This window comes from Staurois parvus, unplaced genomic scaffold (assembly GCF_062004578.1).
Source record: "Staurois parvus isolate SC_StPar_1 unplaced genomic scaffold, SC_StPar_1.0 ptg003584l, whole genome shotgun sequence".
NCBI lineage: Eukaryota > Metazoa > Chordata > Amphibia > Anura > Ranidae > Staurois > Staurois parvus.
Genome location: NW_028321380.1, coordinates 47,656 through 75,405, shown reverse-complemented (window position 1 = coordinate 75,405; position 27,750 = coordinate 47,656). Strand labels below are relative to the sequence as shown.

At 59.0% G+C, this 27,750-nt stretch overlaps 1 protein-coding gene across 1 annotated transcript; it reads right to left on the bottom strand.

Annotated features, from left to right (window-relative positions):
• Positions 1–26,350, bottom strand: LOC149427681 (E3 ubiquitin-protein ligase RNF123-like). The gene is made up of 6 exons (XM_089667779.1): positions 26,215–26,350; positions 22,996–23,080; positions 19,730–19,814; positions 2,104–2,183; positions 152–249; positions 1–63 (listed from the first exon to the last, which is right to left on the bottom strand). Exons 2-6 carry the CDS (start codon positions 23,075–23,077, stop codon positions 1–3), a joined length of 408 nt encoding a protein of 135 aa, XP_089523905.1. The 5' UTR covers positions 23,078–23,080; positions 26,215–26,350.
• Between the last annotated feature and the right edge of the window lie 1,400 nt (positions 26,351–27,750).

Below are 27,750 nucleotides of genomic sequence, written 5' to 3'. Positions count from 1 at the left end.
TCACTCACCTTTAAACACGCAGGTTGTGGCCCGGATGGAGCTGAAGTTACTGTGTCCAATAACCTGCAGGAAGAAGAAACCATCAACCACCGTGAACAGCGCTGGTACTCTGTGTGTACCGCCCGGCAGGAGCGCTGAGCACTATACTCACCCCCAGGAGATCATCGTCCACCAATAAGAGCCCCTCAAATCCGCTGGTGTGGTCCAGGACCACTGTGGAGGGTCCAAGGCGGCCCTCTGCCGTCTGATCTGCAGCTCGGAGAAAGCAGAAACCACTTTTAATAACCAATTAGAAATCAGATTTCAGTTAGCGATATGCAGTGAGAGATGAACGGTTGCTAAGGGTTACTGCACCTTTCCTGTGGATTTATGGGCCAATTCCAGAATCTGAATGGTCAGCGCTAAAATTATAACCCAGCAGATTATTTATGAAAGATTTATACTCGCCCGCTTAAATAGTTTTACTCTGTCTGAAGGTAACCATCCGCCTCAAAATGAGAGCTGAGCACACAGTCTTCCAGCACCCGAGTTTACATAACCGTATAACATTATAAAGCGACAAAACTGTGTATATTCCTCTCTGGCCTGGCAGACCAGTCTGTCCACGGGTCTGTGTTCTGGATCAGTGGTCGTTATACAAAAATGGCATTGCCTGGACACCTTTTCTACCACCTCCCTCCCACCCATCCACCCCCAACTGCATCATGCACCTCCTTGCTGCCCTGCCTCAACCCGAGCTCCATGTACCCCTCCCCAATCCCCCATCTGCATCATGCACCTCCTTGCTGCCCTGCCTCAACCCGAGCTCCACGTACCCCTCCCCAACCCCCATCTGCATCATGCACCTCCTTGCTGCCCTACCTCAACCCGAGCTCCATGTACCCCTCCCCAATCCCCCATCTGCGTCATGCACCTCCTTGCTGCCCTACCTCAACCCGAGCTCCATGTACCCCTCCCCAACCCTCATCTGCGTCATGCACCTCCTTGCTGCCCTACCTCAACCCGAGCTCCACGTACCCCTCCCCAATCCTCCATCTGCATCATGCACCTCCTTGCTGCCCTACCTCAACCCGAACTCCATGTACCCCTCCCCAACCCTCATCTCAACTCTGAACCCCTTCCTCTCTACCTGCACCCTCAACTCCCTTGCCTTCCAGAATTAATTTCATTCCTCCTCCACCCTCAGCTGAGTCCTACTCCCCACAGTCTGCACTCTTCACCTTTCTCTCCTCCACCCGCACTCCGCTCTCCGCCTGCACCCTAAAGTCTTCCCCAACCCCTAACTGAACCCTGGGCTCCACTCCACCTGCACTTTGCCCCTTCTCTCCCTCTGCCTGAACCCCGAGTTCATCCCCACCCTCGCCTGAGCCCTCCATGCCTACAATCTCCCACTCTTAGTCTTCATCCGTACACTGTATTCTCTACCCCCTTCCCACTAGCACCCTAATCAACGTCCCTCAGAACCCCTGAACTCCACCCCACCTGCACTTTGCCCCTTCTCTCTCTCTGCCTGAACCCCGAATTCATCCCCCCCACCCTCGCCTGAACCTTCCATGCCTGCACTCTTCCACTCTTCATACGCACACTGTATTCCCCCCATCTGAACCCTGGATCTACCCCCTTCCCACTTGCACCTTAATCAACATCTCTCCCAACCCCTGAACTCCAGGCCAACTGCACTTTCACCCTCCTCTCCTCCTTCTGCACCCCGAAATCCCCCTTCCTTTTCCCCAGCCTTTTTAAACCCTTTTTTATTCGCCCATGCAGGCACTCTCTCTCACTCTTACCCTTCACCCGCACGCTGCATTCCCCCCACCCAAATCCCATCTGAACCCTAGACCCTCCCACTCAGCCTGCACCTTAAAATTCCCCTCCCCCCCCAACTCTCATCTGAAACCTGGACTCAACCAGCCAACCTGCCTACCCCTGAACTCTAGGCCACCTGCACTTTCCCCCTCCCCTCCTCCTGCACCCCGAAATCCCCTTTCCCCCAGCACTCCCCCTCCTATCCTACCCTGGACCCCCCAACCCCACAGCTAGCAAAATAAATCAAACCCCCCCCCCCTACAATATCTCCATATCCAGTCCTGCGAGTCTCCTCACCTGTGTTATCCTCGCTGGACTCCCCAGCAGACAACAACCGATCCAAGCGCTCCTCCAGGTTCTGGAAGGTGAGGGGTTTCCTGGGCACAAAACACAGGGGTGACATGTGACGCATGAAAGAAACACAACAGCGCCCCGACGCCAACAAGCCCGACTAGAACTTAAACGAAGTAGATTACACGTGCTGGACAATGACAAAAACGATGATTACAAATTCAGGGAAAACAGAAAAATACAATTCTAGATGATAATAGCCACATATTCCTAAAGTGGAACTCTGGCCAAAACAGTTTTTTCCTGAATTCTCCAAAACGCAGACAGGGACTGATGAAAACCTTCCTAAAACAGGCAGGAGATCTGCTTTGAAACAGTCCTAATCTGGCCCTATCTTGTGCATGTATGTGAGACGGGTACCTTAGATTGTAAGCTCTTTGGTGGCAGGGACGGATGTAACTGCTGCCTAAATTGTCTGCAATACATAAATGCCTAAAATAAGTAAATATTACATATAAAATCTCACGATGGGGGGGGGGGGTTGACAAAGGCCATCAGTATGCACCCCCGTCTTACCAAAATTCAGACTCTGTGCCTTTCAGCTCCTCTGTGGCCTATGAAGAGGCACCCACAATGCATTGGTGGGCTGTGCAGGCTCCAGACAGAGGTTGGGATTTGCTGTGTTCAGGGGCTCCCAGGCAGCCCAGAGGGGAGCTCTGATAGAACACCTTCTATTACGACTTTATGCAGGGCTCGGCCAACTGTGGCCCCATCATGCCCCTGCCTCTGGGAGTCATGCTTGTAACTGCCAGTCTTGCAATGCCTCATGGGACATGTAGTTCCACAACAGCTGGAGGGCAGCAGTTGCCCTCCACAGCCCTTTTGACAGGTCCCCTGAAAGCATAACTGTTAAATGTGCTACAATGTGACATAAAACATAATTATTATTATTATTATTATTATAATACAGGATTTATGGCGCCAACAGTTTGCTCAGCACTTTACAATATAACGGGAGACAATACAGCAACAATACAGTTCAATACAAGAGGGATAGGAGGGCCTGATCCTGGGAGCTTACAATCTAGGAGGGAGGGGCTGGTGGTACAAAAAGGTAACTGTGGGGGATGGACTGGTAGGAGGAATAGAAGATTCCAGTATTAGCTGAGGGCAGGATAGGCTTCCCTGAAGAGAGAGGTTTTCAGAGTTCACCTAAAAGTGAGCAGAGTAGGGGATAGTCTGATAAATTGGGGTAGAGAGTTCTAGAGGACGGGGGAAGCTCTGGAGAAGAGCATGGGAGGAGGAGACGAGGGAGCTAGAGAGCAGGAGGTCTTGCGAGGAGCGGAGAAGACGGTTTGGGTGATATTTGGAGACAAGATCGGTGATGTAATTTGGGGCAGAGTTATAAATGGTTTTATATGTTATTGCTAGTGTTTTAAATTTTTATCCGTTGGGCAATGGGAAGCCAGTGGAGGGATTGGCAGAGAGGGGTGGAGGACACTGAGTGGAGGGATTGGCAGAGAGGGGTGGAGGACACTGAGTGGAGGGATTGGCAGAGAGGGGTGGAGGACACTGAGTGGAGGCCACTGGAGGGATTGGCAGAGAGGGATGGTGGACACTGAGTGGAGGGATTGGCAGAGAGGGATGGAGGACACTGAGTGGAGGGATTGGCAGAGAGGGGTGGTGGACACTGAGTGGAGGGATTGGCAGAGAGGGATGGAGGACACTGAGTGGAGAGATTGGCAGAGAGGGGTGGAGGACACTGAGTGGAGGCCAGTGGAGGGATTGGCAGAGAGGGATGGAGGACACTGAGTGGAGGTCAGTGGAGGGATTGGCAGAGAGGGATGGAGGACACTGAGTGGAGGTCAGTGGAGGGATTGGCAGAGAGGGATGGAGGACACTGAGTGGAGGCCAGTGGAGGGATTGGCAGAGAGGGATGGAGGACACTGAGTGGAGGCCAGTGGAGGGATTGGCAGAGAGGGGTGGAGGACACTGAGTGGAGGCCAGTGGAGGGATTGGCAGAGAGGGGTGGAGGACACTGAGTGGAGGCCAGTGGAGGGATTGGCAGAGAGGGATGGAGGACACTGGAGGTCAGTGGAGGGATTGGCAGAGAGGGGTGGCAGATGCAGAACGGTTAGTAAGGTGGAGGAGTCTGGCAGCAGCATTCATGATAGCCTGAAGAGGGGATAGCCTGCGATGAGGTTGGCCAATGAGGAGGGAGTTACAATAGTCAAGGCGAGATATAACCAGGGAGGGAATAGGTTGCTTAGTGGTTTCCGGGGTTAGGAAACATAATTACATACCTTATGCAGGCCATACATGGTTCGAATTCCAAATGATTTTTCATCCAAAAATCGAAACGCCGTTTGTTCTGTAATCCGATGTTGCCACCAATGATCTCGAAAATTGGTTGTTTTTCACAAATTTTCCAGCACGCCCAATAAACGAAATGGGGAGGAACCACGAAAATCGGCCGATGCCATTGCCCCACTAACAGAGCGAAAAATCGTCCGAGGGAGGAGAGAGAGCGAAAATCGTTCGGAATTCAAAGCATGTATGGCCTGCATTACTACAGACTAAGTGACATCACTAGAGCTAGGGGTGTGTGTCAGTCTGGAGGAGAGGGGCGTTCCTAGACTGGCTGTGTTTGCATAAGTAACACCCACATGTGATGCTGAGCCTCTATGATTGACAGAACTAATATCCAATAAATGAAAGAGGTGGGTCAGAGACAATCAGGCTGAGGAGGAAAGTGCTAGATGATGTTGGACATCCTTCAGCCAGGAAATGAGGCGGAGCTCTATCTGACTTGCTGCAGCTTCTCATGCACATTGTGAGAAGCTCACAGTGTGCCGTGAAATCAAAGGAAGTCATTTCAGTTCAGGAAAGGATGCCAGCGCAATTGTGCAAGACTGAGAGGTCAGATTTAAATTACTTCTTTCTAAACCAATGAGAGTTTAGATGATGGTCCGACGACATAGTATGACTTATAAATGACTATTTTTTTTCGTGAGAGAAAGAGAATTATTCCTAAAATAAAAAAAAAGTTAAATAAAGCAGAGTGTGGAGGATTGTTATTCTTGTCCCCAGACAGGAAGAGGTTAATGGGACATGAGGGGTGTCACTGGGACACGAGGGGTGTCACTGGGACACGAGGGGTGTCACTGGGACACGAGGGGTGTCACTGGGACACGAGGGGTGTCACTGGGACACGCACACGGCAGCTGGGCGACTCCTCTGTGTAAGGGGAGAGCGGGGATAAAGTGGAGTATTTATAGATGTGATGATATGCTGGCCACAGGCAGTCATTTCTGGACAGAGGGCGGAATCCAAGAGTGGTGACACTCAGCGCCTCTCCGCACTCAATCACAATCTGCGACATGTGGATGCTCGCAGTCTTGGCGTCCCCACCCCCGGAATCAGGTCACATGACTGTCTGACCCGGAATTATTGGAATTTGAAAATGCTTTTTCTCAGTTCTAGTCATCTAAGGGGGGGGGGGGGGGGAATCAGCGTCATCCAGCTGAAGCTCCTCCAGCAAGTTTATTACTGGTACATATGGTGAGTACCACAGGAACAGTTGCAGGTCTCTTTGCTCCACTTGCAACAGTTTCTTCAGAGGGAAATAGAAACTGACATGAGTTCTAAATCGAATGAACCAAGGAATCGTGGGGAGAGCTGCCCCGGATCCCGCCAGATTGTACCTGGTGCGCAGGATGTGAAAACGGTCAGCTGGTAACCTGGCAATCAGCTCAGACGCCCCCCTCTGCCCGTGCAGTGAACACACTGCATAAGCAGAGCCTGCATATACGGTACGCATGGAAAGCTGCTTTCCCTGTCTATAAGCCCAACTTTTAACCCCAGCAATTGCAGGGTTAACAGTCTTACTCCTCCCACTGAGCAAGGGTAGGTAGGGGCAGATAGAGGGAGGCGTAGAAAGCAGCCAGACTTACTCTGCCTCCCTCTGTCTGTCCGCCCCCATCCCCCTCCCTCTTGCTCAGCTGAGAGCAAGGAGGAGAGCAGAGATCCAGAGAGAGCAGAGTGAAAGAGAGCACACGAGTGCTGAGATAGTGCGCACAGAGAGAGAGCGCGAGAGGGAGGAGAGAGCGCGGGCACAGAGAGAGAGCGAGAGGGAGCACGAGAGGGAGGAGAGGGAGCACGAGAGGGAGGAGAGAGAGCACGAGAGGGAGGAGAGAGAGCACGAGAGGGAGGAGAGAGAGCACGAGAGGGAGGAGAGGGAGCGCACAGAGAGAGAGAGCACGAGATGGATGAGAGAGAGCGAGAGAGGGAGGAGAGAGCGCACGCGCAGAGAGAGAGCGCACGCGCAGAGAGAGAGCGCACGCGCAGAGAGAGAGCGCACGCGCAGAGAGAGAGCGAGAGGGAGGAGAGAGAGCGTGCGCAGAGAGAGCGAGAGGGAGGGGAGAGCGCGCCCGCAGAGAGAGAGCGAGAGGGAGGGGAGAGCGCGCCCGCAGAGAGAGAGAGAGCGAGAGGGAGGGGAGAGCGCGCCCGCAGAGAGAGAGAAAGCGAGAGGGAGGGGAGAGCGCGCCCGCAGAGAGAGAGAGAGCGAGAGAGAGGGGAGAGCGCGCCCGCAGAGAGAGAGAGAGCGAGAGGGAGGGGAGAGCGCGCCCGCAGAGAGAGAGAGAGCGAGAGGGGGGAGAGAGAGCGAGAGGGGGGAGAGAGAGCGAGAGGGGGGAGAGAGAGCGAGAGGGGGGGAGAGAGAGCGAGAGGGGGGAGAGAGAGCGAGAGGGGGGAGAAAGAGCGAGAGGGGGGAGAGAGCGCCCGCAGAGAGAGAGCGAGAGGGAGGAGAGAGCGCCCGCAGAGAGAGCGCGCGAGGGAGGAGAGAGCGCCCGCACAGAGAGAGCGCGCGAGGGAGGAGAGAGCGCCCGCACAAAGAGAGCGCGCGAGGGAGGAGAGAGCGCCCGCACAGAGAGAGCGCGCGAGGGAGGAGAGAGCGCCCGCACAGAGAGGGCGCGAGGGAGGAGAGAGCGCCCACACAGAGAGAGCGCGCGAGGGAGGAGAGAGCACGCGAGGGAGGAGAGAGCACGCGAGGGAGGAGAGAGCACGCGAGGGAGGAGAGAGCGCCCGCACACAGAGAGCGCGCGAGGGAGGAGAGAGCGCCCGCACAGAGAGAGCGCGCGAGGGAGGAGAGAGCGCCCGCACAGAGAGAGCGCGCGAGGTAGGAGAGAGCGCGAGGGAGGAGAGAGCGCCCGCACAGAGAGAGCGCGCGAGGGAGGAGAGAGCGCCCGCACAGAGAGAGCGCGCGAGGGAGGAGAGAGAGCGCCCGCAGAGAGAGCGCGCGAGGGAGGAGAGAGAGCGCCCGCAGAGAGAGAGCGCGCGAGGGAGGAGAGAGAGCGCCCGCAGAGAGAGAGCGCGCGAGGGAGGAGAGAAAGCGCGCAGAGAGAGAGCGCGCGAGGGAGGAGAGACAGCGCGCACAGATAGAGAGCGCGCGAGGGAGGAGAGCGCGCACAGATAGAGCGCGCGAGGGAGGAGAGAGAGCGCGCAGAGAGAGCGTGCGAGGGAGGAGAGAGAGCGCGCAGAGAGAGAGCGTGCGAGGGAGGAGAGAGAGCGCGCAGAGAGCGCGCGCAGATTGAGAGCGCGCGAGGGAGGAGAGAGAGGGCGCAGAGAGAGCGCGCGAGGGAGGAGAGAGAGCGCGCAGAGAGAGAGCGCGCGAGGGAGGAGAGAGCACGCGCACAGAGAGAGCGCGCGAGGGAGGAGAGAGAGCGCGCGAGGGAGGAGAGAGCACGCGCACAGAGAGAGCGCGCGAGGGAGGAGAGAGAGCGCGCACAGAGAGAGCGCGCGAGGGAGGAGAGAGAGCGCGCAGAGAGAGAGCGCGCGAGGGAGGAGAGAGAGCGCGCACAGAGAGAGAGCGCGCGAGGGAGGAGAGAGAGCGCGCACAGAGAGAGAGCGCGCGAGGGAGGAGAGAGAGCGCGCACAGAGAGAGAGCGCGCACAGATAGAGAGCGCGCAAGGGGGGAGAGAGAGCGCGCACAGAGAGAGCGCGCGAGAGGGGGGAGAGAGAGCGCGCACAGAGAGAGCGCGCGAGAGGGGGAGAGAGAGCGCACACAGAGAGAGCGCGCACAGAGAGAGCGCGCGAGAGGGGGAGAGAGAGCGCGCACAGAGAGAGCGCGCGAGAGGGGGGAGAGAGAGCGCGCACGGAGAGAGCGCGCGAGAGGGGGGAGAGAGAACGCGCACAGAGAGAGCGCGCGAGAGGGGGAGAGAGAGCGCGCACAGAGAGAGCGCGCGAGAGGGGGAGAGAGAGCGCGCACAGAGAGAGCGCGCGCGAGAGGGGGGAGAGAGAGCGCACAGAGAGAGCGCGCGCGAGAGGGGGGAGAGAGAGCGCGCACAGAGAGAGAGCGCGCGAGAGGGGGGAGAGAGAGCGCGCACAGAGAGAGCGCGCGAGAGGGGGGAGAGAGAGCGCGCACAGAGAGAGCGCGCGAGAGGGGGGAGAGAGAGCGCGCACAGAGAGAGCGCGCGAGAGGGGGGAGAGAGAGCACGCACAGAGAGAGCGCGCGAGAGGGGGGAGAGAGAGCGCGCACAGAGAAAGAGTGAGAGGGAGGAGAGAGAGAGAGAGCACATATAAAAAGAGCAAGATGGAGGAGAAAGAGAAAGGGAAGAGCGAGCACACAGGAAAAAGAAAGAGTGTGAGAGGGAGGAGAGAGAGCGAGAAGGAGGAGAAAGAGAAAGGAAAAGAGTATGCAGGAGGACAAAGCATGAGAGGTAGGAGAGAGAGCACACAGAGAAAGAGCAAGAGGGGGGAGAAAGGAAGAGAGAGCACACAGAAGGAAAGAGAGAACGTGAGAGGGAGAAGAGAGAGAGAAAAGGAAGAGACAGCAAGCAGGAGGAGAGCGCGCACACAGAGAAAGAGCAAGAGGGAGGAGAAAGAGAGAAAGAGTGCCCAGAGAGAGGAGAGTGTGCGAGAAAAGAAAGAATGCACAGAATGCGGGAGAGAGAATAAAAAAAAGCAAGAGATGCACAGAAGAAGGGAAGGGAGAAGAGGGCAAAGGCGAGAGGGAGGAGAGTGCATGCAGAGAAAGAGAAAAAGACACTCAGAAAGAAATGGGGCAGGGGGAGAGAGGAGAGGAAAATAGAAAGACACACAGAAAAGAAGGGAAGGGAGGAGAGAGAAAGGGGGGAGAGAGAGAAAGGGGGGAGAGAGAGAAGGGGGGAGAGAGAGAAGGGGGGAGAGAGAGAGGGGGGGAGAGAGAGGGGGGGAGAGGGGGAGGGGAGAGAGGGGGGAGAGAGGATAGAGAGGGGGGAGAGGGGGAGGGGTGTGTGAAAGAGATAAAGGGGTGTGAGAGAGCGAGCGAGAGAAAGGGGGGTGTGAGAGAGCGAGCGAGAGAGAGAAAGGGGGGTGTGAGAGAGCGAGAGAGAGAAAGGGGGAGAGAGAGGGGGGGTGTGAGAAAGAAAGGGGGGTGGGAGAGAGTGAGCGAGAGAGAAAGGGGGGGGGAGAGAGTGAGCGAGAAAGAAAGGGGGGGGGAGAGAGTGAGCGAGAAAGAAAGGGGGTGGGAGAGAGTGAGCGAGAGAGAAAGGGGGGTGGGAGAGAGTGAGCGAGAGAGAAAGGGGGGTGGAGAGAGTGAGCGAGAGAGAAAGGGGGGTGGGGAGAGAGTGAGCGAGAGAGAAAGGGGGGTGGGAGAGAGTGAGCGAGAGAGAAAGGGGGGTGGGAGAGAGGGGGGAGAGTGAGCGAGAGAGGAGAAGGGGGGAGGGCGCGAGAGAGAGGGGGGGGAGGGGCGAGAGAGAGAGAGAGAGGGGGGGAGGGCGCGAGAGAGAGAGAGAGAGAGGGGGGAGGGCGCGAGAGAGAGAGAGAGAGAGGGGGGGAGGGCGCGAGAGAGAGAGAGAAGGGGGGAGGGCGCGAGAGAGAGAGAGAAGGGGGGAGGGCGCGAGAGAGAGAGAGAAGGGGGGAGGGCGCGAGAGAGAGAAGGGCGCGAGAGAGAGAGAGAAGGGCGCGAGAGAGAGAGAGAAGGGGGGAGGGCGCGAGAGAGAGAGAGAAGGGCGCGAGAGAGAGAGAGAAGGGCGCGAGAGAGAGAGAGAAGGGGGGAGGGCGCGAGAGAGAGAGAGAAGGGGGGAGGGCGCGAGAGAGAGAGAGAAGGGGGGAGGGCGCGAGAGAGAGAGAGAAGGGGGGAGGGCGCGAGAGAGAGAGAAGGGGGGAGAGAGAGCGAGAGGGGGGAGAGAGAGCGAGAGGGGGGGAGAGAGAGCGAGAGGGGGGAGAGAGAGCGAGAGGGGGAGAGAGAGAGCGAGAGGGGGAGAGAGAGAGCGAGAGGGGGAGAGAGAGAGCGAGAGGGGGAGAGAGAGAGCGAGAGGGGGAGAGAGAGAGCGAGAGGGGGAGAGAGAGCGAGAGGGGGGAGAAAGAGCGAGAGGGGGGAGAAAGAGCGAGAGGGGGGAGAAAGAGCGAGAGGGGGGAGAAAGAGCGAGAGGGGGGAGAGAGCGCCCGCAGAGAGAGAGAGCGAGAGGGAGGAGAGAGCGCCCGCAGAGAGAGCGCGCGAGGGAGGAGAGAGCGCCCGCACAGAGAGAGCGCGCGAGGGAGGAGAGAGCGCCCGCACAGAGAGAGCGCGCGAGGGAGGAGAGAGCGCCCGCACAGAGAGAGCGCGCGAGGGAGGAGAGAGCGCCCGCACAGAGAGAGCGCGCGAGGGAGGAGAGAGCGCCCGCACAGAGAGAGCGCGCGAGGGAGGAGAGAGCGCCCGCACAGAGAGCGCGCGCGAGGGAGGAGAGAGCGCCCGCACAGAGAGAGCGCGCGAGGGAGGAGAGAGCGCCCGCACAGAGAGAGCGCGCGAGGGAGGAGAGAGCGCCCGCACAGAGAGAGCGCGCGAGGGAGGAGAGAGCGCGCGAGGGAGGAGAGAGCGCCCGCACACAGAGAGCGCGCGAGGGAGGAGAGAGCGCCCGCACACAGAGAGCGCGCGAGGGAGGAGAGAGCGCCCGCACAGAGAGAGCGCGCGAGGGAGGAGAGAGCGCCCGCACAGAGAGAGAGCGCGAGGGAGGAGAGAGCGCCCGCACAGAGAGAGCGCGCGAGGGAGGAGAGAGCGCGCCCGCAGAGAGAGAGCGCGCGAGGGAGGAGAGAGCGCGCCCGCAGAGAGAGAGCGCGCGAGGGAGGAGAGAGCGCGCCCGCAGAGAGAGAGCGCGCGAGGGAGGAGAGAGCGCGCCCGCAGAGAGAGAGCGCGCGAGGGAGGAGAGAGAGCGCCCGCAGAGAGAGCGCGCGAGGGAGGAGAGAGAGCGCGCAGAGAGAGAGCGCGCAGAGAGAGAGCGCGCGAGGGAGGAGAGAGAGCGCGCAGAGAGAGAGCGCGCAGAGAGCGCGCAGAGAGAGAGCGCGCGAGGGAGGAGAGAGAGCGCGCAGAGAGAGCGCGCGCAGATTGAGAGCGCGCGAGGGAGGAGAGAGAGCGCGCAGAGAGAGAGCGCGCAGAGAGAGCGCGCGAGGGAGGAGAGAGAGCGCGCAGAGAGAGAGCGCGTGCGAGGGAGGAGAGAGAGCGCGAGGGAGGAGAGAGCGCGCGAGGGAGGAGAGAGAGCGCGCGAGGGAGGAGAGAGCACGCGCACAGAGAGAGCGCGCGAGGGAGGAGAGAGAGCGCGCACAGATAGAGCGCGCGAGGGAGGAGAGAGAGCGCGCACAGAGAGAGAGCGCGCGAGGGAGGAGAGAGAGCGCGCACAGAGAGAGCGCACGAGGGAGGAGAGAGAGCGCGCACAGATAGAGAGCGCGAGGGAGGAGAGAGAGCGCGCACAGATAGAGCGCGCGAGGGAGGAGAGAGAGCGCGCACAGAGAGAGAGCGCGCAAGGGGGGAGAGAGAGCGCGCAAGGGGGGAGAGAGAGCGCGCACAGAGAGAGCGCGCGAGAGGGGGGAGAGAGAGCGCGCACAGAGAGAGCGCGCGAGAGGGGGGAGAGAGAGCGCGCACAGAGAGAGCGCGCGAGAGGGGGGAGAGAGCGCGCACAGAGAGAGCGCGCGAGAGGGGGAGAGAGAGCGCGCACAGAGAGAGCGCGCACAGAGAGAGAGCGCGAGAGGGGGGAGAGAGAGCGCGCACAGAGAGAGCACGCGAGAGGGGGGAGAGAGAGCGCGCACAGAGAGAGCGCGCGAGAGGGGGAGAGAGAGCGCGCACAGAGAGAGCGCGCGAGAGGGGGAGAGAGAGCGCGCACAGAGAGAGCGCGCGAGAGGGGGAGAGAGAGCGCGCACAGAGAGAGCGCGCGAGAGGGGGGAGAGAGAGCGCGCACAGAGAGAGCGCGCGAGAGGGGGGAGAGAGAGCGCGCACAGAGAGAGCGCGCGAGAGGGGGAGAGAGAGCGCGCACAGAGAGAGCGCGCGCGAGAGGGGGGAGAGAGAGCGCGCACAGAGAGAGCGCGCGCGAGAGGGGGGAGAGAGAGAGAGCGCGCGAGAGGGGGGGGAGAGAGCGCGCACAGAGAGAGCGCGCGAGAGGGGGGAGAGAGAGCGCGCACAGAGAAAGAGTGAGAGGGAGGAGAGAGAGAGAGAGAGAGAGAGAGCACATATAAAAAGAGCAAGATGGAGGAGAAAGAGAAAGGAAGAGCGAGCACACAGGAAAAAGAAAGAGTGTGAGAGGGAGGAGAGAGAGCGAGAAGGAGGAGAAAGAGAAAGGAAAAGAGTATGCAGGAGGACAAAGCATGAGAGGTAGGAGAGAGAGCACACAGAGAAAGAGCAAGAGGGGGGAGAAAGGAAGAGAGAGCACACAGAAGGAGAGAGAGAACGTGAGAGGGAGAAGAGAGAGAGAAAAGGAAGAGACAGCAAGCAGGAGGAGAGCGCGCACACAGAGAAAAAGCAAGATGGAGGAAAAAGAGAAAGGCAGAGAGAGCACACAGGAGGAGAGAGAGCACACAGAGAAAGAGCAAGAGGGAGGAGAAAGAGAGAAAGAGTGCCCAGAGAGAGGAGAGTGTGCGAGAAAAGAAAGAATGCACAGAATGCGGGAGAGAGAATAAAAAAAAGCAAGCGATGCACAGAAGAAGGGAAGGGAGAAGAGGGCAAAGGCGAGAGGGAGGAGAGTGCATGCAGAGAAAGAGAAAAAGACACTCAGAAAGAAATGGGGCAGGGGGAGAGAGGAGAGGAAAATAGAAAGACACACAGAAAAGAAGGGAAGGGAGGAGAGAGAAAGGGGGGAGAGAGAGAAGGGGGGAGAGAGAGAGGGGGGGGAGAGGGGGAGGGGAGAGGGGGGGGGGAGAGGGGGAGGGGAGAGAGGGGGGAGAGAGGATAGAGAGGGGGGAGAGGGGGAGGGGTGTGTGAAAGAGATAAAGGGGTGTGAGAGAGCGAGCGAGAGAGAGAAAGGGGGGTGTGAGAGAGCGAGCGAGAGAAAGGGGGAGAGAGAGGGGGGGTGTGAGAAAGAAAGGGGGGTGGGAGAGAGTGAGCGAGAGAGAAAGGGGGGGGGGAGAGAGGGGGGAGAGAAAGGGGGGTGTGAGAGAGAAAGGGGGGTGGGAGAGAGTGAGCGAGAGAGAAAGGGGGGTGGGAGAGAGTGAGCGAGAGAGAAAGGGGGGTGGGAGAGAGTGAGCGAGAGAGAAAGGGGGGTGGGAGAGAGTGAGCGAGAGAGAAAGGGGGGTGGGAGAGAGTGAGCGAGAGAGAAAGGGGGGTGGGAGAGAGGGGGGAGAGTGAGCGAGAGAGGAGAAGGGGGGAGGGCGCGAGAGAGAGAGAGAGGGGGGAGGGCGCGAGAGAGAGAGAGAGGGGGGGAGGGCGCGAGAGAGAGAGAGAAGGGGGGAGGGCGCGAGAGAGAGAGAGAAGGGGGAGGGCGCGAGAGAGAGAGAGAAGGGGGGAGGGCGCAGAGAGAGAGAGAAGGGGGGTGGGCGCGAGAGAGAGCGAGAGGGGGGGAGAGAGAGCGAGAGGGGGGAGAGAGAGCGAGAGGGGGGAGAGAGAGCGAGAGGGGGGGAGAGAGCGAGAGGGGGGGGGAGAGAGCGAGAGGGGGGAGAGAGAGGGGGAGGGAGAGAGCGAGAGGGGGAGGGAGAGCGAGAGGGGGAGAGAGAGCGAGAGGGGGGAGAGAGAGCGAGAGGGGGGGAGAGAGAGCGAGAGGGGGGAGAAAGAGCGAGAGGGGGGAGAAAGAGCGAGAGGGGGGAGAAAGAGCGAGAGGGGGGAGAAAGAGCGAGAGGGGGGAGAAAGAGCGAGAGGGGGGAGAAAGAGCGAGAGGGGGGAGAAAGAGCGAGAGGGGGGAGAAAGAGCGAGAGGGGGGAGAGAGCGCCCGCAGAGAGAGAGAGCGAGAGGGAGGAGAGAGCGCCCGCAGAGAGAGCGCGCGAGGGAGGAGAGAGCGCCCGCACAGAGAGAGCGCGCGAGGGAGGAGAGAGCGGCCCGCACAGAGAGAGCGCGCGAGGGAGGAGAGAGCGCCCGCACAGAGAGAGCGCGCGAGGGAGGAGAGAGCGCCCGCACAGAGAGAGCGCGCGAGGGAGGAGAGAGCGCCCGCACAGAGAGAGCGCGCGAGGGAGGAGAGAGCGCCCGCACAGAGAGAGCGCGCGAGGGAGGAGAGAGCGCCCGCACAGAGAGAGCGCGCGAGGGAGGAGAGAGCGCCCGCACACAGAGAGCGCGCGAGGGAGGAGAGAGCGCCCGCACACAGAGAGCGCGCGAGGGAGGAGAGAGCGCCCGCACACAGAGAGCGCGCGAGGGAGGAGAGAGCGCCCGCACACAGAGAGCGCGCGAGGGAGGAGAGAGCGCCCGCACACAGAGAGCGCGCGAGGGAGGAGAGAGCGCCCGCACACAGAGAGCGCGCGAGGGAGGAGAGAGCGCCCGCACACAGAGAGCGCGCGAGGGAGGAGAGAGCGCCCGCACACAGAGAGCGCGCGAGGGAGGAGAGAGCGCCCGCACACAGAGAGCGCGCGAGGGAGGAGAGAGCGCCCGCACAGAGAGAGCGCGCGAGGGAGGAGAGAGCGCGAGGGAGGAGAGAGCGCGCGAGGGAGGAGAGAGCGCCCGCACAGAGAGAGCGCGCGAGGGAGGAGAGAGCGCGCCCGCAGAGAGAGAGCGCGCGCGAGGGAGGAGAGAGCGCGCCCGCAGAGAGAGAGCGCGCGAGGGAGGAGAGAGAGCGCGCGAGGGAGGAGAGAGAGCGCCCGCAGAGAGAGAGCGCGCGAGGGAGGAGAGAGAGCGCGCGAGGGAGGAGAGAGAGCGCCCGCAGAGAGAGAGCGCGCGAGGGAGGAAAGAGAGCGCGCAGAGAGAGAGCGCGCAGAGAGAGAGCGCGCGAGGGAGGAGAGAGAGCGCGCAGAGAGAGAGCGCGCAGAGAGAGAGCGTGCGAGGGAGGAGAGAGAGCGCGCAGAGAGAGCGCACGCAGATTGAGAGCGCGCGAGGGAGGAGAGAGAGCGCGCGAGGGAGGAGAGAGAGCGCGCAGAGAGAGAGCGCGCGCGAGGGAGGAGCGAGAGCGCGCGAGGGAGGAGAGAGCACGCGAGGGAGGAGAGAGCGCGCGAGGGAGGAGAGAGAGCGCGCGAGGGAGGAGAGAGCGCGCGCACAGAGAGAGCGCGCGAGGGAGGAGAGAGAGCGCGTACAGATAGAGCGCGCGAGGGAGGAGAGAGAGCGCGCACAGAGAGAGAGCGCGCAAGGGAGGAGAGAGAGCGCGTACAGATAGAGCGCGCGAGGGAGGAGAGAGCGCGCACAGAGAGAGAGCGCGCGAGGGAGGAGAGAGAGCGCGCACAGAGAGAGAGCGCGCGAGGGAGGAGAGAGAGCGCGCACAGAGAGAGAGCGCGCGAGGGAGGAGAGAGAGCGCGCACAGAGAGAGAGCGCGCAAGGGGGGAGAGAGAGCGCGCACAGAGAGAGAGCGCGCAAGGGGGGAGAGAGAGCGCGCACAGAGAGAGAGCGCGCAAGGGGGGAGAGAGAGCGCGCACAGAGAGAGCGCGCGAGAGGGGGAGAGAGAGCGCGCACAGAGAGAGCGCGCGAGAGGGGGGAGAGAGCGCGCACAGAGAGAGCGCGCGAGAGGGGGGAGAGAGAGCGCGCACAGAGAGAGCGCGCGAGAGGGGGGAGAGAGAGCGCACACAGAGAGAGCGCACACAGAGAGAGCGCACACAGAGAGAGCGCACACAGAGAGAGCGCACACAGAGAGAGCGCACACAGAGAGAGAGCGCGAGAGGGGGGAGAGAGAGCGCGCGCGAGGGAGGAGAGAGAGCGCGCACAGAGAGAGCGCGCGAGGGAGGAGAGAGAGCGCGCGAGGGAGGAGAGAGAGCGCGCACAGAGAGAGAGCGCGCACAGAGAGAGCGCGCGAGAGGGGGAGAGAGAGCGCGCACAGAGAGAGCGCGCGAGAGGGGGGAGAGAGCGCGCACAGAGAGAGCGCGCGAGAGGGGGGAGAGAGCGCGCACAGAGAGAGCGCGCGAGAGGGGGGAGAGAGAGCGCGCACAGAGAGAGCGCGCGAGAGGGGGGAGAGAGAGCGCACACAGAGAGAGCGCACACAGAGAGAGCGCACACAGAGAGAGAGCGCGCACAGAGAGAGCACGCGAGAGGGGGGAGAGAGAGCGCGCACAGAGAGAGCGCGCGAGAGGGGGAGAGAGAGCGCGCACAGAGAGAGCGCGCGAGAGGGGGGAGAGAGAGCGCGCAGAGAGAGCGCGCGAGAGGGGGGAGAGAGAGCGCGCACAGAGAGAGCGCGCGAGAGGGGGGAGAGAGAGCGCGCACAGAGAGAGCGCGCGAGAGGGGGGAGAGAGCGCGCACAGAGAGAGCGCGCGAGAGGGGGGAGAGAGAGCGCGCACAGAGAGAGCGCGCGAGAGGGGGAGAGAGAGCGCGCACAGAGAGAGCGCGCGCGAGAGGGGGAGAGAGAGCGCGCACAGAGAGAGCGCGCGCGAGAGGGGGGAGAGAGAGCGCGCACAGAGAGAGAGCGCGCAAGGGGGGAGAGAGAGAGCGCGCGAGAGGGGGGGGAGAGAGCGCGCACAGAGAGAGCGCGCGAGAGGGGGGAGAGAGAGCGCGCACAGAGAGAGCGCGCGAGAGGGGGGAGAGAGAGCGCGCACAGAGAGAGCGCGCGAGAGGGGGGAGAGAGAGCACGCACAGAGAGAGCGCGCGAGAGGGGGGAGAGAGAGCGCGCACAGAGAAAGAGTGAGAGGGAGGAGAGAGAGAGAGAGAGAGAGCACATATAAAAAGAGCAAGATGGAGGAGAAAGAGAAAGGAAGAGCGAGCACACAGGAAAAAGAAAGAGTGTGAGAGGGAGGAGAGAGAGCGAGAAGGAGGAGAAAGAGAAAGGAAAAGAGTATGCAGGAGGACAAAGCATGAGAGGTAGGAGAGAGAGCACACAGAGAAAGAGCAAGAGGGGGGAGAAAGGAAGAGAGAGCACACAGAAGGAGAGAGACCGTGAGAGGGAGAAGAGAGAGAGAAAAGGAAGAGACAGCAAGCAGGAGGAGAGCGCGCACACAGAGAAAAAGCAAGATGGAGGAAAAAGAGAAAGGCAGAGAGAGCACACAGGAGGAGAGAGAGCACACAGAGAAAGAGCAAGAGGGAGGAGAAAGAGAGAAAGAGTGCCCAGAGAGAGGAGAGTGTGCGAGAAAAGAAAGAATGCACAGAATGCGGGAGAGAGAATAAAAAAAAGCAAGCGATGCACAGAAGAAGGGAAGGGAGAAGAGGGCAAAGGCGAGAGGGAGGACAGTGCATGCAGAGAAAGAGAAAAAGACACTCAGAAAGAAATGGGGCAGGGGGAGAGAGGAGAGGAAAATAGAAAGACACACAGAAAAGAAGGGAAGGGAGGAGAGAGAAAGGGGGGAGAGAGAGAAGGGGGGGAGAGAGAAAGGGGGGAGAGAGAGAAGGGGGGAGAGAGAAAGGGGGGAGAGAGAGAAGGGGGGAGAGAGAGAGGGGGGGGGAGAGAGGGGGGAGAGAGGATAGAGAGGGGGGAGAGGGGGAGGGGTGTGTGAAAGAGATAAAGGGGTGTGAGAGAGCGAGCGAGAGAGAGAAAGGGGGGTGTGAGAGAGCGAGCGAGAGAGAGAAAGGGGGGTGTGAGAGAGCGAGAGAGAGAAAGGGGGAGAGAGAGGGGGGGTGTGAGAAAGAAAGGGGGGTGGGAGAGAGTGAGCGAGAGAGAAAGGGGGGGGGAGAGAGGGGGGAGAGAAAGGGGGGTGTGAGAAAGAAAGGGGGGTGGGAGAGAGTGAGCGAGAGAGAAAGGGGGGTGGGAGAGAGTGAGCGAGAGAGAAAGGGGGGTGGGAGAGAGTGAGCGAGAGAGAAAGGGGGGTGGGAGAGAGTGAGCGAGAGAGAAAGGGGGTGGGAGAGAGTGAGCGAGAGAGAAAGGGGGGTGGGAGAGAGTGAGCGAGAGAGAAAGGGGGGTGGGAGAGAGGGGGGAGAGTGAGCGAGAGAGGAGAAGGGGGGAGGGCGCGAGAGAGAGAGAGGGGGGGAGGGCGCGAGAGAGAGAGAGAAGGGGGGAGGGCGCGAGAGAGAGAGAGAAGGGGGGAGGCGCGAGAGAGAGAGAGAAGGGGGGAGGGCGCGAGAGAGAGAGAGAGAAGGGGGGAGGGCGCGAGAGAGAGAGAGAGAGAAGGGGGGAGGGCGCGAGAGAGAGAGAGAGAGAAGGGGGGAGGGCGCGAGAGAGAGAGAGAGAGAAGGGGGGAGGGCGCGAGAGAGAGAGAGAGAGAAGGGGGGAGGGCGCGAGAGAGAGAGAGAGAGAAGGGGGGAGGGCGCGAGAGAGAGAGAGAGAGAAGGGGGGAGGGCGCGAGAGAGAGAAGGGGGGAGGGCGCGAGAGAGAGAAGGGGGAGGGCGCGAGAGAGAGAGAGAGAGAAGGGGGGAGGGCGCGAGAGAGAGAGAGAGAGAAGGGGGGAGGGCGCGAGAGAGAGAGAGAAGGGGGGAGGGCGCGAGAGAGAGAGAGAGAGAAGGGGGGAGGGCGCGAGAGAGAGAGAGAAGGGGGGAGGGCGCGAGAGAGAGAGAGAGAGAAGGGGGGAGGGCGCGAGAGAGAGAGAGAAGGGGGGAGGGCGCGAGAGAGAGAGAAGGGGGGAGGGCGCGAGAGAGAGAGAGAAGGGGGGAGGGCGCGAGAGAGAGAGAGAAGGGGGGAGGGCGCGAGAGAGAGAGAGAAGGGGGGAGGGCGCGAGAGAGAGAGAGAAGGGGGGAGGGCGCGAGAGAGAGAGAGAAGGGGGGAGGGCGCGAGAGAGAAGGGGGGAGGGCGCGAGAGAGAGAGAGAAGGGGGGAGGGCGCGAGAGAGAGAGAGAAGGGGGGAGCGCGCGAGAGAGAAGGGGGGAGAGCGCGAGAGAGCGTGAGAGAGCGCGAGAGAGCGTGAGAGCGAGAGAGCGTGAGAGCGAGAGAGCGAGAAGGGGGGGTGAGAGAAAAGGGGGAGAGAAGGGGGGGGGTGAGAGAAAAGGGGGAGAGAAGGGGGGGGTGAGAGAAAAGGGGGAGAGAAGGGGGGTGAGAGAGAAGGGGGGGCGAGAGAGAAGGGGGGGCGAGAGAGAAGGGGGGCGAGAGAGAAGGGGGGGCGAGAGAGAAGGGGGGGCGAGAGAGAAGGGGGGTGCGAGAGAGAAGGGGGGCGCGAGAGAGAAGGGGGGAGAGAGAAAAAGACACACAAGGAAGAAGGTAAGGGAGGAGAGAGAAACCGTGGGATGGAGGGATGGGATGGATGGGATGGGGGGATGGGCAGAAGGAGAGGAAGGATGGATAATATAATTGTATTTACCAGAATTAGACAAATACCTCAAATATAATAATTTGCCCAAAATCCTGTTGGGTATAAAACAAGATTCTGCCTCCCCGTGTAACTGACAGTCCAGGAAGCAGCAATGAATGACGTCATCATGCGGCAGCGCCTGGGTTTACCTGTATGCAGCACCATGCTGAGCGCCATCATTCCCCGGGAATATGCGGTGCAGATACTGACTCAGGAGCCGCTCGTTCACAATTCCTGGAACAGAGAGGAAATATCACCAACACAGCTCCTGGTATCACTGAATGAGCCCCAAACCAGGCTGAGAACCCCATGAGATCCCAACGTTACAATGTATAGTCTGTGTGTGCCGTCAATTATAACTAAAAGAATAATGAACAATATATGATGTGATTGTGCTGCCCGTCCATTTATTTTGAAAGATAATTTCCCATCAGGAATGTCTATTATGGGTTGTCAGCACCTCGGATTGAAGGATCGCACAAACAATGAAATGATCGGGAACTGTGTACATCAATGGACTCCGACCGGCAGGTGACATCGGGGGGGGGGGGGGGGGGGGTTCTCTGTGCGCTCAACTAACTGGTTGGGGCTGATTTTTTGTTTTTTGAGACCCTGAATGCGAATCCTCACTCTCAGAAAACATTTCCTGTAATGTGTCACCGTTACAGGAAGTGACCCTGTGTCTCTGGTGTCACCATTACGGGAAGTGTCTCTTGTGTCACCGTTACAAGAAGTGGCTCTTGTGTCGCCATTGCAGAAAGTGGCTCTTGTGTCACCTCTGCAGGACGTGTCCCTTTGTCTCTGCTGTCACCATTACAGGAAGTGACCCTGTGTCTCTGGTGTCACCATTATGGGAAGTGTCTCTCGTGTCACCGTTACAGGAAGTGTCTCTTGTGTCGCCATCGCAGAAAGTGGCTCGTGTCACCTCTGCAGGACGTGTCCCTTTGTCTCTGCTGTCACCATTACAGGAAGTGACTCTGTGTCTCTGGTGTCACCATTACAGGAAGTGACCGTGTCTCTGGTGTCGCCATTATGGGAAGTGTCCCTGTGTCTCTGGTGTCACCATTATGGGAAGTGTCTCTCGTGTCACCGTTACAGGAAGTGTCTCTTGTGTCGCCATCGCAGAAAGTGGCTCGTGTCACCTCTGCAGGACGTGTCCCTTTGTCTCTGCTGTCACCATTACAGGAAGTGACTCTGTGTCTCTGGTGTCACCATTACAGGAAGTGACCGTGTCTCTGGTGTCGCCATTACGGGAAGTGTCTCGTGTCACTGTTACAGGAAGTGACCCTGTGTCTCTGGTGTCACCAAGACACACTTCCCATAATGGTGACACCGGAGACACAGGGAGACTTCCTGTAATGATGACACAAGAGACACTTCCTGTAATGGTGACAGCAGAGACAAAGGGCCACGTCCTGCAGAGGTGACACAAGAGCCACTTTCTGCAATGACGACACAAGAGACACAGGGACACTTCCTGTAACGGTGACACAAGAGACACAGGAACACTTCTTGGAATGGTGACACCATAGAGGCGCATCACCTACAGCAATGGGGACACAAAGGATGCAGGAGCACTTCCTGCAAATGTGATAAAGATGTGATGGAGATCCATTTCCTGCACAGATGACACCAGAGATACAGGGACACTACCTGCAACAGTGAGACCAGAGGCACAGGAACAGTTCCTGCAAAGGTGACACCAGATACAAAGGAACACCAGAGATGTGGGGACACTTCCCTGTAATGGTGGCACGTGACATGCAAGGACACTTCTTTCAACAATGACACCACAGAGGAGGATACACCTCCTAAACAAGAAACACAGGAGCACTTCCTGCACAGGTGACACCAGAGATGCAGGTACTCTTCCTGCTAAAGGTGTCACCAGAAACACTTCCTGCAATAGTGACTCGTGGGGGCGCTTCCTATAAAGGTGTCACGGCTCAGCAGATGCAGCCAGGCGTATATGGAGGCGTATTTTCAAAAAGGCTGACATTTGTATTTTTCTAGTTTTTTTTTCAAATTCTTTATTTAATCAAAGAAAAAAGACAGTTTCCATGACAACAGAATAGTAATAGATAGCAGGTTGTGTGTATCACAATGTCAATAATTCCTCCTTTTCATAAATCTGCTCCAATCAACTTATCCGCCAATTTTCTCTAAATTGCAACAAGTCAACTATCCAGGATTGATGTCCGAGAGTCGGTCCACAGGCTACAATATCCAGGATCAGCCCGAGAGTCGGCCCATAGGATGCTTTATCCAGGGCTGACCCCCTGAGAGTTGGTCCATACGATACAATATCCAGGAGTGGCCCCTGAGAGTCAGTCCATAGGATGCTTTATCCAGGGCTGACCCCCTGAGAGTTTGTCTATCAGATATAATATCCAGGATCGGCCCCCGGGTCGCTCCATTGGATATAACATCAAGGAACAGCCCCCGAGGGTCAGCCCATAGGACACACTATGCAGAATCAGCCCCTGAAAGTCGGTTCATAGGATGTGCAATCAACAAACGGCCCCTGAGTATCCATGCATAAAATACAATATCCAGGATTGGCCCTTGAGAGTCAGTCAACAAGATGCATTATGTAGGATCAGCCCCTGGGAGCCCATCCAAAGGACACAAAATCCAGGATCGGCCCCTAGGAGACGATCCATAGGATGCTTTATTAAGGATTGGCCCCTGAGAGTCAGTCCATAGCATGTGTTATCCAGGATCGGCCCGAGAGTCGGTCCATAGCATGTGCTATCCAGGATCGGCCCGAGAGTCAGTCCATAGCATGTGCTATCCAGGATCGGCCCCTGAGAGTCGGTCCACGGCATGTGCTATCCAGGATCGGCCCCTGAGAGTCGGTCCATAGCATGTGCTATCCAGGATCGGCCCCTGAGAGTCGGTCCATAGCATGTGCTATCCAGGATCGGCCCCTGAGAGTCGGTCCATAGCATGTGCTATCCAGGATCGGCCCCTGAGAGTCGGTCCATAGCATGTGCTATCCAGGATCGGCCCCTGAGAGTAGGTCCATAGCATGTGCTATCCAGGATCGGCACCTGAGAGTCGGTCCATAGCATGTACTATCCAGGATCGGCCCCTGAGAGTCGGTCCATAGCATGTGCTATCCAGGATCGGCCCCTGAGAGTCAGTCCATAGCATGTACTATCCAGGATCGGCCCCTGAGAGTCGGTCCATAGCATGTGCTATCCAGGATCGGCCCCTGAGAGTCGGTCCATAGCATGTGCTATCCAGGATCGGCCCCTGAGAGTCGGTCCATGGCATGTGCTATCCAGGATCGGCCCCTGAGAGTCGGTCCATAGCATGTGCTATGCAGGATCGGCCCCTGAGAGTCGGTCCATAGCATGTGCTATCCAGGATCGGCCCCTGAGAGTCGGTCCATGTAGCAGAGTTTCATCACCTGTCACCTTCGTCTTCTCCGGTTCCGTAGACAGCCGATAATTCCTCCGGGACAAGGACGTGCCGGACCCTCGGGATGCCATGACCTGAGAACACACACAGGGGGTCAGCACAGAGATCACGATTCCCCGACATCACACACACAGGGGGGTCAGCACAGAGATCACATGACTCACCGACATCACACACACAGGGGGGTCAGCACAGAGATCACATGACTCCCCGACATCACACACATACAGGGGGTCAGCACAGAGATCACATGACTCCCCGACATCACACACACACAGGGGGGTCAGCACAGAGATCACATGACTCCCCGACATCACACACACACAGGGGGGTCAGCACAGAGATCACATGACTCCCCGACATCACACACACACAGGGGGTCAGCACAGAGATCACATGACTCCCCGACATCACACACACAGGGGGTCAGCACAGAGATCACATGACTCCCCGACATCTCACACACAGGGGGGGGTCAGCACAGAGATCACATGACTCCCCGACATCACACACACAGGGGGTCAGCACAGAGATCACATGACTCCCCGACATCTCACACACAGGGGGTCAGCACAGAGATCACATGACTCCCCGACATCTCACACACAGGGGGGGGTCAGCACAGAGATCACATGACTCCCCGACATCACACACACAGGGGGTCAGCACAGAGATCACATGACTCCCCGACATCACACACACAGGGGGTCAGCACAGAGATCACATGACTCCCCGACATCACACACACAGGGGGTCAGCACAGAGATCACATGACTCCCCGACATCACACACACAGGGGGTCAGCACAGAGATCACATGACTCCCCGACATCACACACACAGGGGGTCAGCACAGAGATCACATGACTCCCCGCATCACACACACAGGGGGTCAGCACAGAGATCACATGACTCCCCGACATCTCACACACACACACAGGGGGTCAGCACAGAGATCACATGACTCCCCGACATCACACACACAGGGGGTCAGCACAGAGATCACATGACTCCCCGACATCACACACACAGGGGGTCAGCACAGAGATCACATGACTCCCCGACATCACACACACACACAGGGGGTCAGCACAGAGATCACATGACTCCCCGACATCACATACACACAGGGGGTCAGCACAGAGATCACATGACTCCCCGACATCACACACACACACAGGGGGGTCAGCACAGAGATCACATGACTCCCCGACATCACACACACACACAGGGGGTCAGCACAGAGATCACATGACTCCCCGACATCACACACACACACAGGGGGTCAGCACAGAGATCACATGACTCCCCGACATCACACACACAGGGGGTCAGCACAGAGATCACATGACTCCCCGACATCACACACACAGGGGGTCAGCACAGAGATCACATGACTCCCCGACATCACACACACAGGGGGTCAGCACAGAGATCACATGACTCCCTGACATCACACACACAGGGGGTCAGCACAGAGATCACATGACTCCCCGACATCTCACACACACACACAGGGGGTCAGCACAGAGATCACATGACTCCCCGACATCTCACACACAGGGGGTCAGCACAGAGATCACATGACTCCCCAACATCTCACACACACAGGGGGTCAGCACAGAGATCACATGACTCCCCGACATCTCACACACAGGGGATCAGCACAGAGATCACATGACTCCCCGACATCACACACACAGGGGGTCAGCACAGAGATCACATGACTCCCCGACATCACACACACAGGGGGTCAGCACAGAGATCACATGACTCCCCGACATCACACACACAGGGGGTCAGCACAGAGATCACATGACTCCCCGACATCACACACACAGGGGGTCAGCACAGAGATCACATGACTCCCCGACATCATACACACAGGGGGGTCAGCACAGAGATCACATGACTCCCCGACATCACACACACAGGGGGTCAGCACAGAGATCACATGACTCCCTGACATCACACACACAGGGGGTCAGCACAGAGATCACATGACTCCCCGACATCTCACACACACACAGGGGGTCAGCACAGAGATCACATGACTCCCCGACATCTCACACACACACAGGGGGTCAGCACAGAGATCACATGACTCCCCAACATCACACACACAGGGGGTCAGCACAGAGATCACATGACTCCCCGACATCTCACACACAAACACACACACAGGGGGTCAGCACAGAGATCACATGACTCCCCGACATCTCACACACACAGGGGGTCAGCACAGAGATCACGACTCCCCAACATCACACACACAGGTGGTCAGCACAGAGATCACATGACTCCCCGACATCTCACACACACAGGGGGTCAGCACAGAGATCACATGACTCCCCGACATCACACACACAGGGGGTCAGCACAGAGATCACATGACTCCCCGACATCACACACACAGGGGGTCAGCACAGAGATCACATGACTCCCCGACATCCTGAGCCGAAAGGCGGCAACAACCGAACCCACCGATACCGACCACGGGAAAATTCCAGCTCAGCCCCTTCTGAACACCAAGACTGACCGCAACAATACACCCTGGGGCCTGGAGCACCCCTCGCCCACCCTGGCACCTGCGGCACCCCTCGCCCACCCTGGCACCTGTAGCACCCTTCACCCTCCCTGGGACCGGCACTACCCCTCACCCACCCTGGGACCGGCACTACCCCTCACCCACCCTGGGATCGGCACTACCCCTCACCCACCCTGGGATCGACACTACCCCTCACCCACCCCGGGACCTGCACTACCCCTCACCCACCCCGGGACCTGCACTACCCCTCACCCACCCCGGGACCTGTAGTACCCCTCACCCTATTTGGGACCTGTAGTACCCCTCACCCTATTTGGGACCTGTAGCACCCCTCACCCACTCTGAGACCTGTAGTACCCCTCACCCACCCTGGGACCTGCAGAACCCCTCACCCACCCTGGGACCTGTAGCACCCCTCACCCAACCCTGGGACCTGCAGCACCCCTCACCCAACCCTGGGAACTGCAGCACCCACCCTGGGACCTGCAGCACCCCTCACCCACCCTGAGACCTGCAGAACCCCTCACCCACCCTGGGACCTGTAGCACCCCTCACCCAACCCTGGGACCTGCAGAACCCCTCACCCACCCTGGGACCTGTAGCACCCCTCACCCATACTGTGGTTTATAGCCCCATATGGGAAGCCCCCCGGCACACTCACCCTTCCACAGAGGCCCCCAGTGGTGGGTGTCTGGCTCACTGTTCCCCCCCCTCAGTGACCCGCTTTCAGGAGTGTCACCCTGAACAGGCTCAGCCTGAGCTTCCCAAGCAGCTGTAGCCCCGCCCCTCCGCTCTGTGACCCCGCCTCCGCCTCTGCTTCCTGCTTGCACGGGGATGTTATGTTTTTTTCTCCTCAATAAACTTTATTCAGCGAGAGCAGAAACGAACAAAACCCTGCAACCCTCAGCCTGGACAGCACTTCTGCATGGTAGCCAATCAGCTTCTAGCTTCAGTTTGTGCAATTAGGCTTTGGCAATGAAACCTGGAAGTTGATTGGTTTCTCTGCAGAACTGTAGGTTCACGCCTGTGCGGTTTGCGTTTCATCGGGTTCTGCAATGCTTCTTGCGGTGCGGTTTGCGTTTTTGCACACGTGTTTTTGGTGCTTTTTTTATGCGTTTTGCATTTTTATGGGGTTGTTTGGCCAACTTGTGGCTGGTTAGATTTAAAACGCATCAAAAATGTGTCAAAAACGCACTTCTGGAGCGTCTCCATTAAAATCTATTGAAACAAAACGCACTGTTTTGCGTTTAAATAAAGTCCCTGACCCTTTCCAAAAATCACACCGGGTGAAAACGCCAACATGTGACTTTCACCCATAGGGAATCATGTTACATGGACTGCTGTGCGTTTCTGTGCAACACAAAAAATGCCCCCTCTGTCCCTCTATTGTACCCCGATCCCCCCTCTGTCCCTCTATTGTACCCCAATCCCCCCTGTCCCTCCATTGTACCCCGATCCCCCCTCTGTGCCTCCATTGTACCACGATCCCCCCTCTGTCCCTCTATTGTACCCCGATCCCCCCTCTGTGCCTCTATTGTACCCCGATCCCCCCATATCCCCCTATTGTACCCCGATACCCCCATGTCCCCCCTATTGTACCCCGATAACCCCATGTCCCCCTGTTGTACCCCGATACCCCCCTGTCCCTCTATTGTACCCCGATCCCCCCTCTGTGCCTCTATTGTACCCCGATCCCCCTTCTGTCCCTCTATTGTACCCCGATCCCCCCTCTGTCCCTCTATTGTACCCCGATCCCCCCTCTGTCCCTCTATTGTACCCCAATCCTCCCTCTGTCCCTCTATTGTACCCCGATCATCCTCTGTCCCTCTATTGTACCCCGATCCCCCCTCTGTGCCTCTATTGCACTCCGATCCCCCCTCTGTCCCTCTATTGTACCCCGATCCCCCCTCTGTCCCTCTATTGTACCCCGATCCTCCCTCTGTCCCTCTATTGTACCCCGATCATCCCTCTGTCCCTCTATTGTACCCCGATCCCCCTCTGTCCCTCTATTGTACCCAATCCCCCTTCTGTCCCTCTATTGTACCCGATCCCCCTCTGTTCCTCTAGTGTACCCCAATCACCCACTGTCAGTGGGATTCATAGTGCCCCATTGGTGTCAGTGGAAAGAATAGTGCATTGTATCAGTGGAAGGATTATTGTCCCAAGGGCCAGATAAAGACAAGCAAAGGGCCACAGT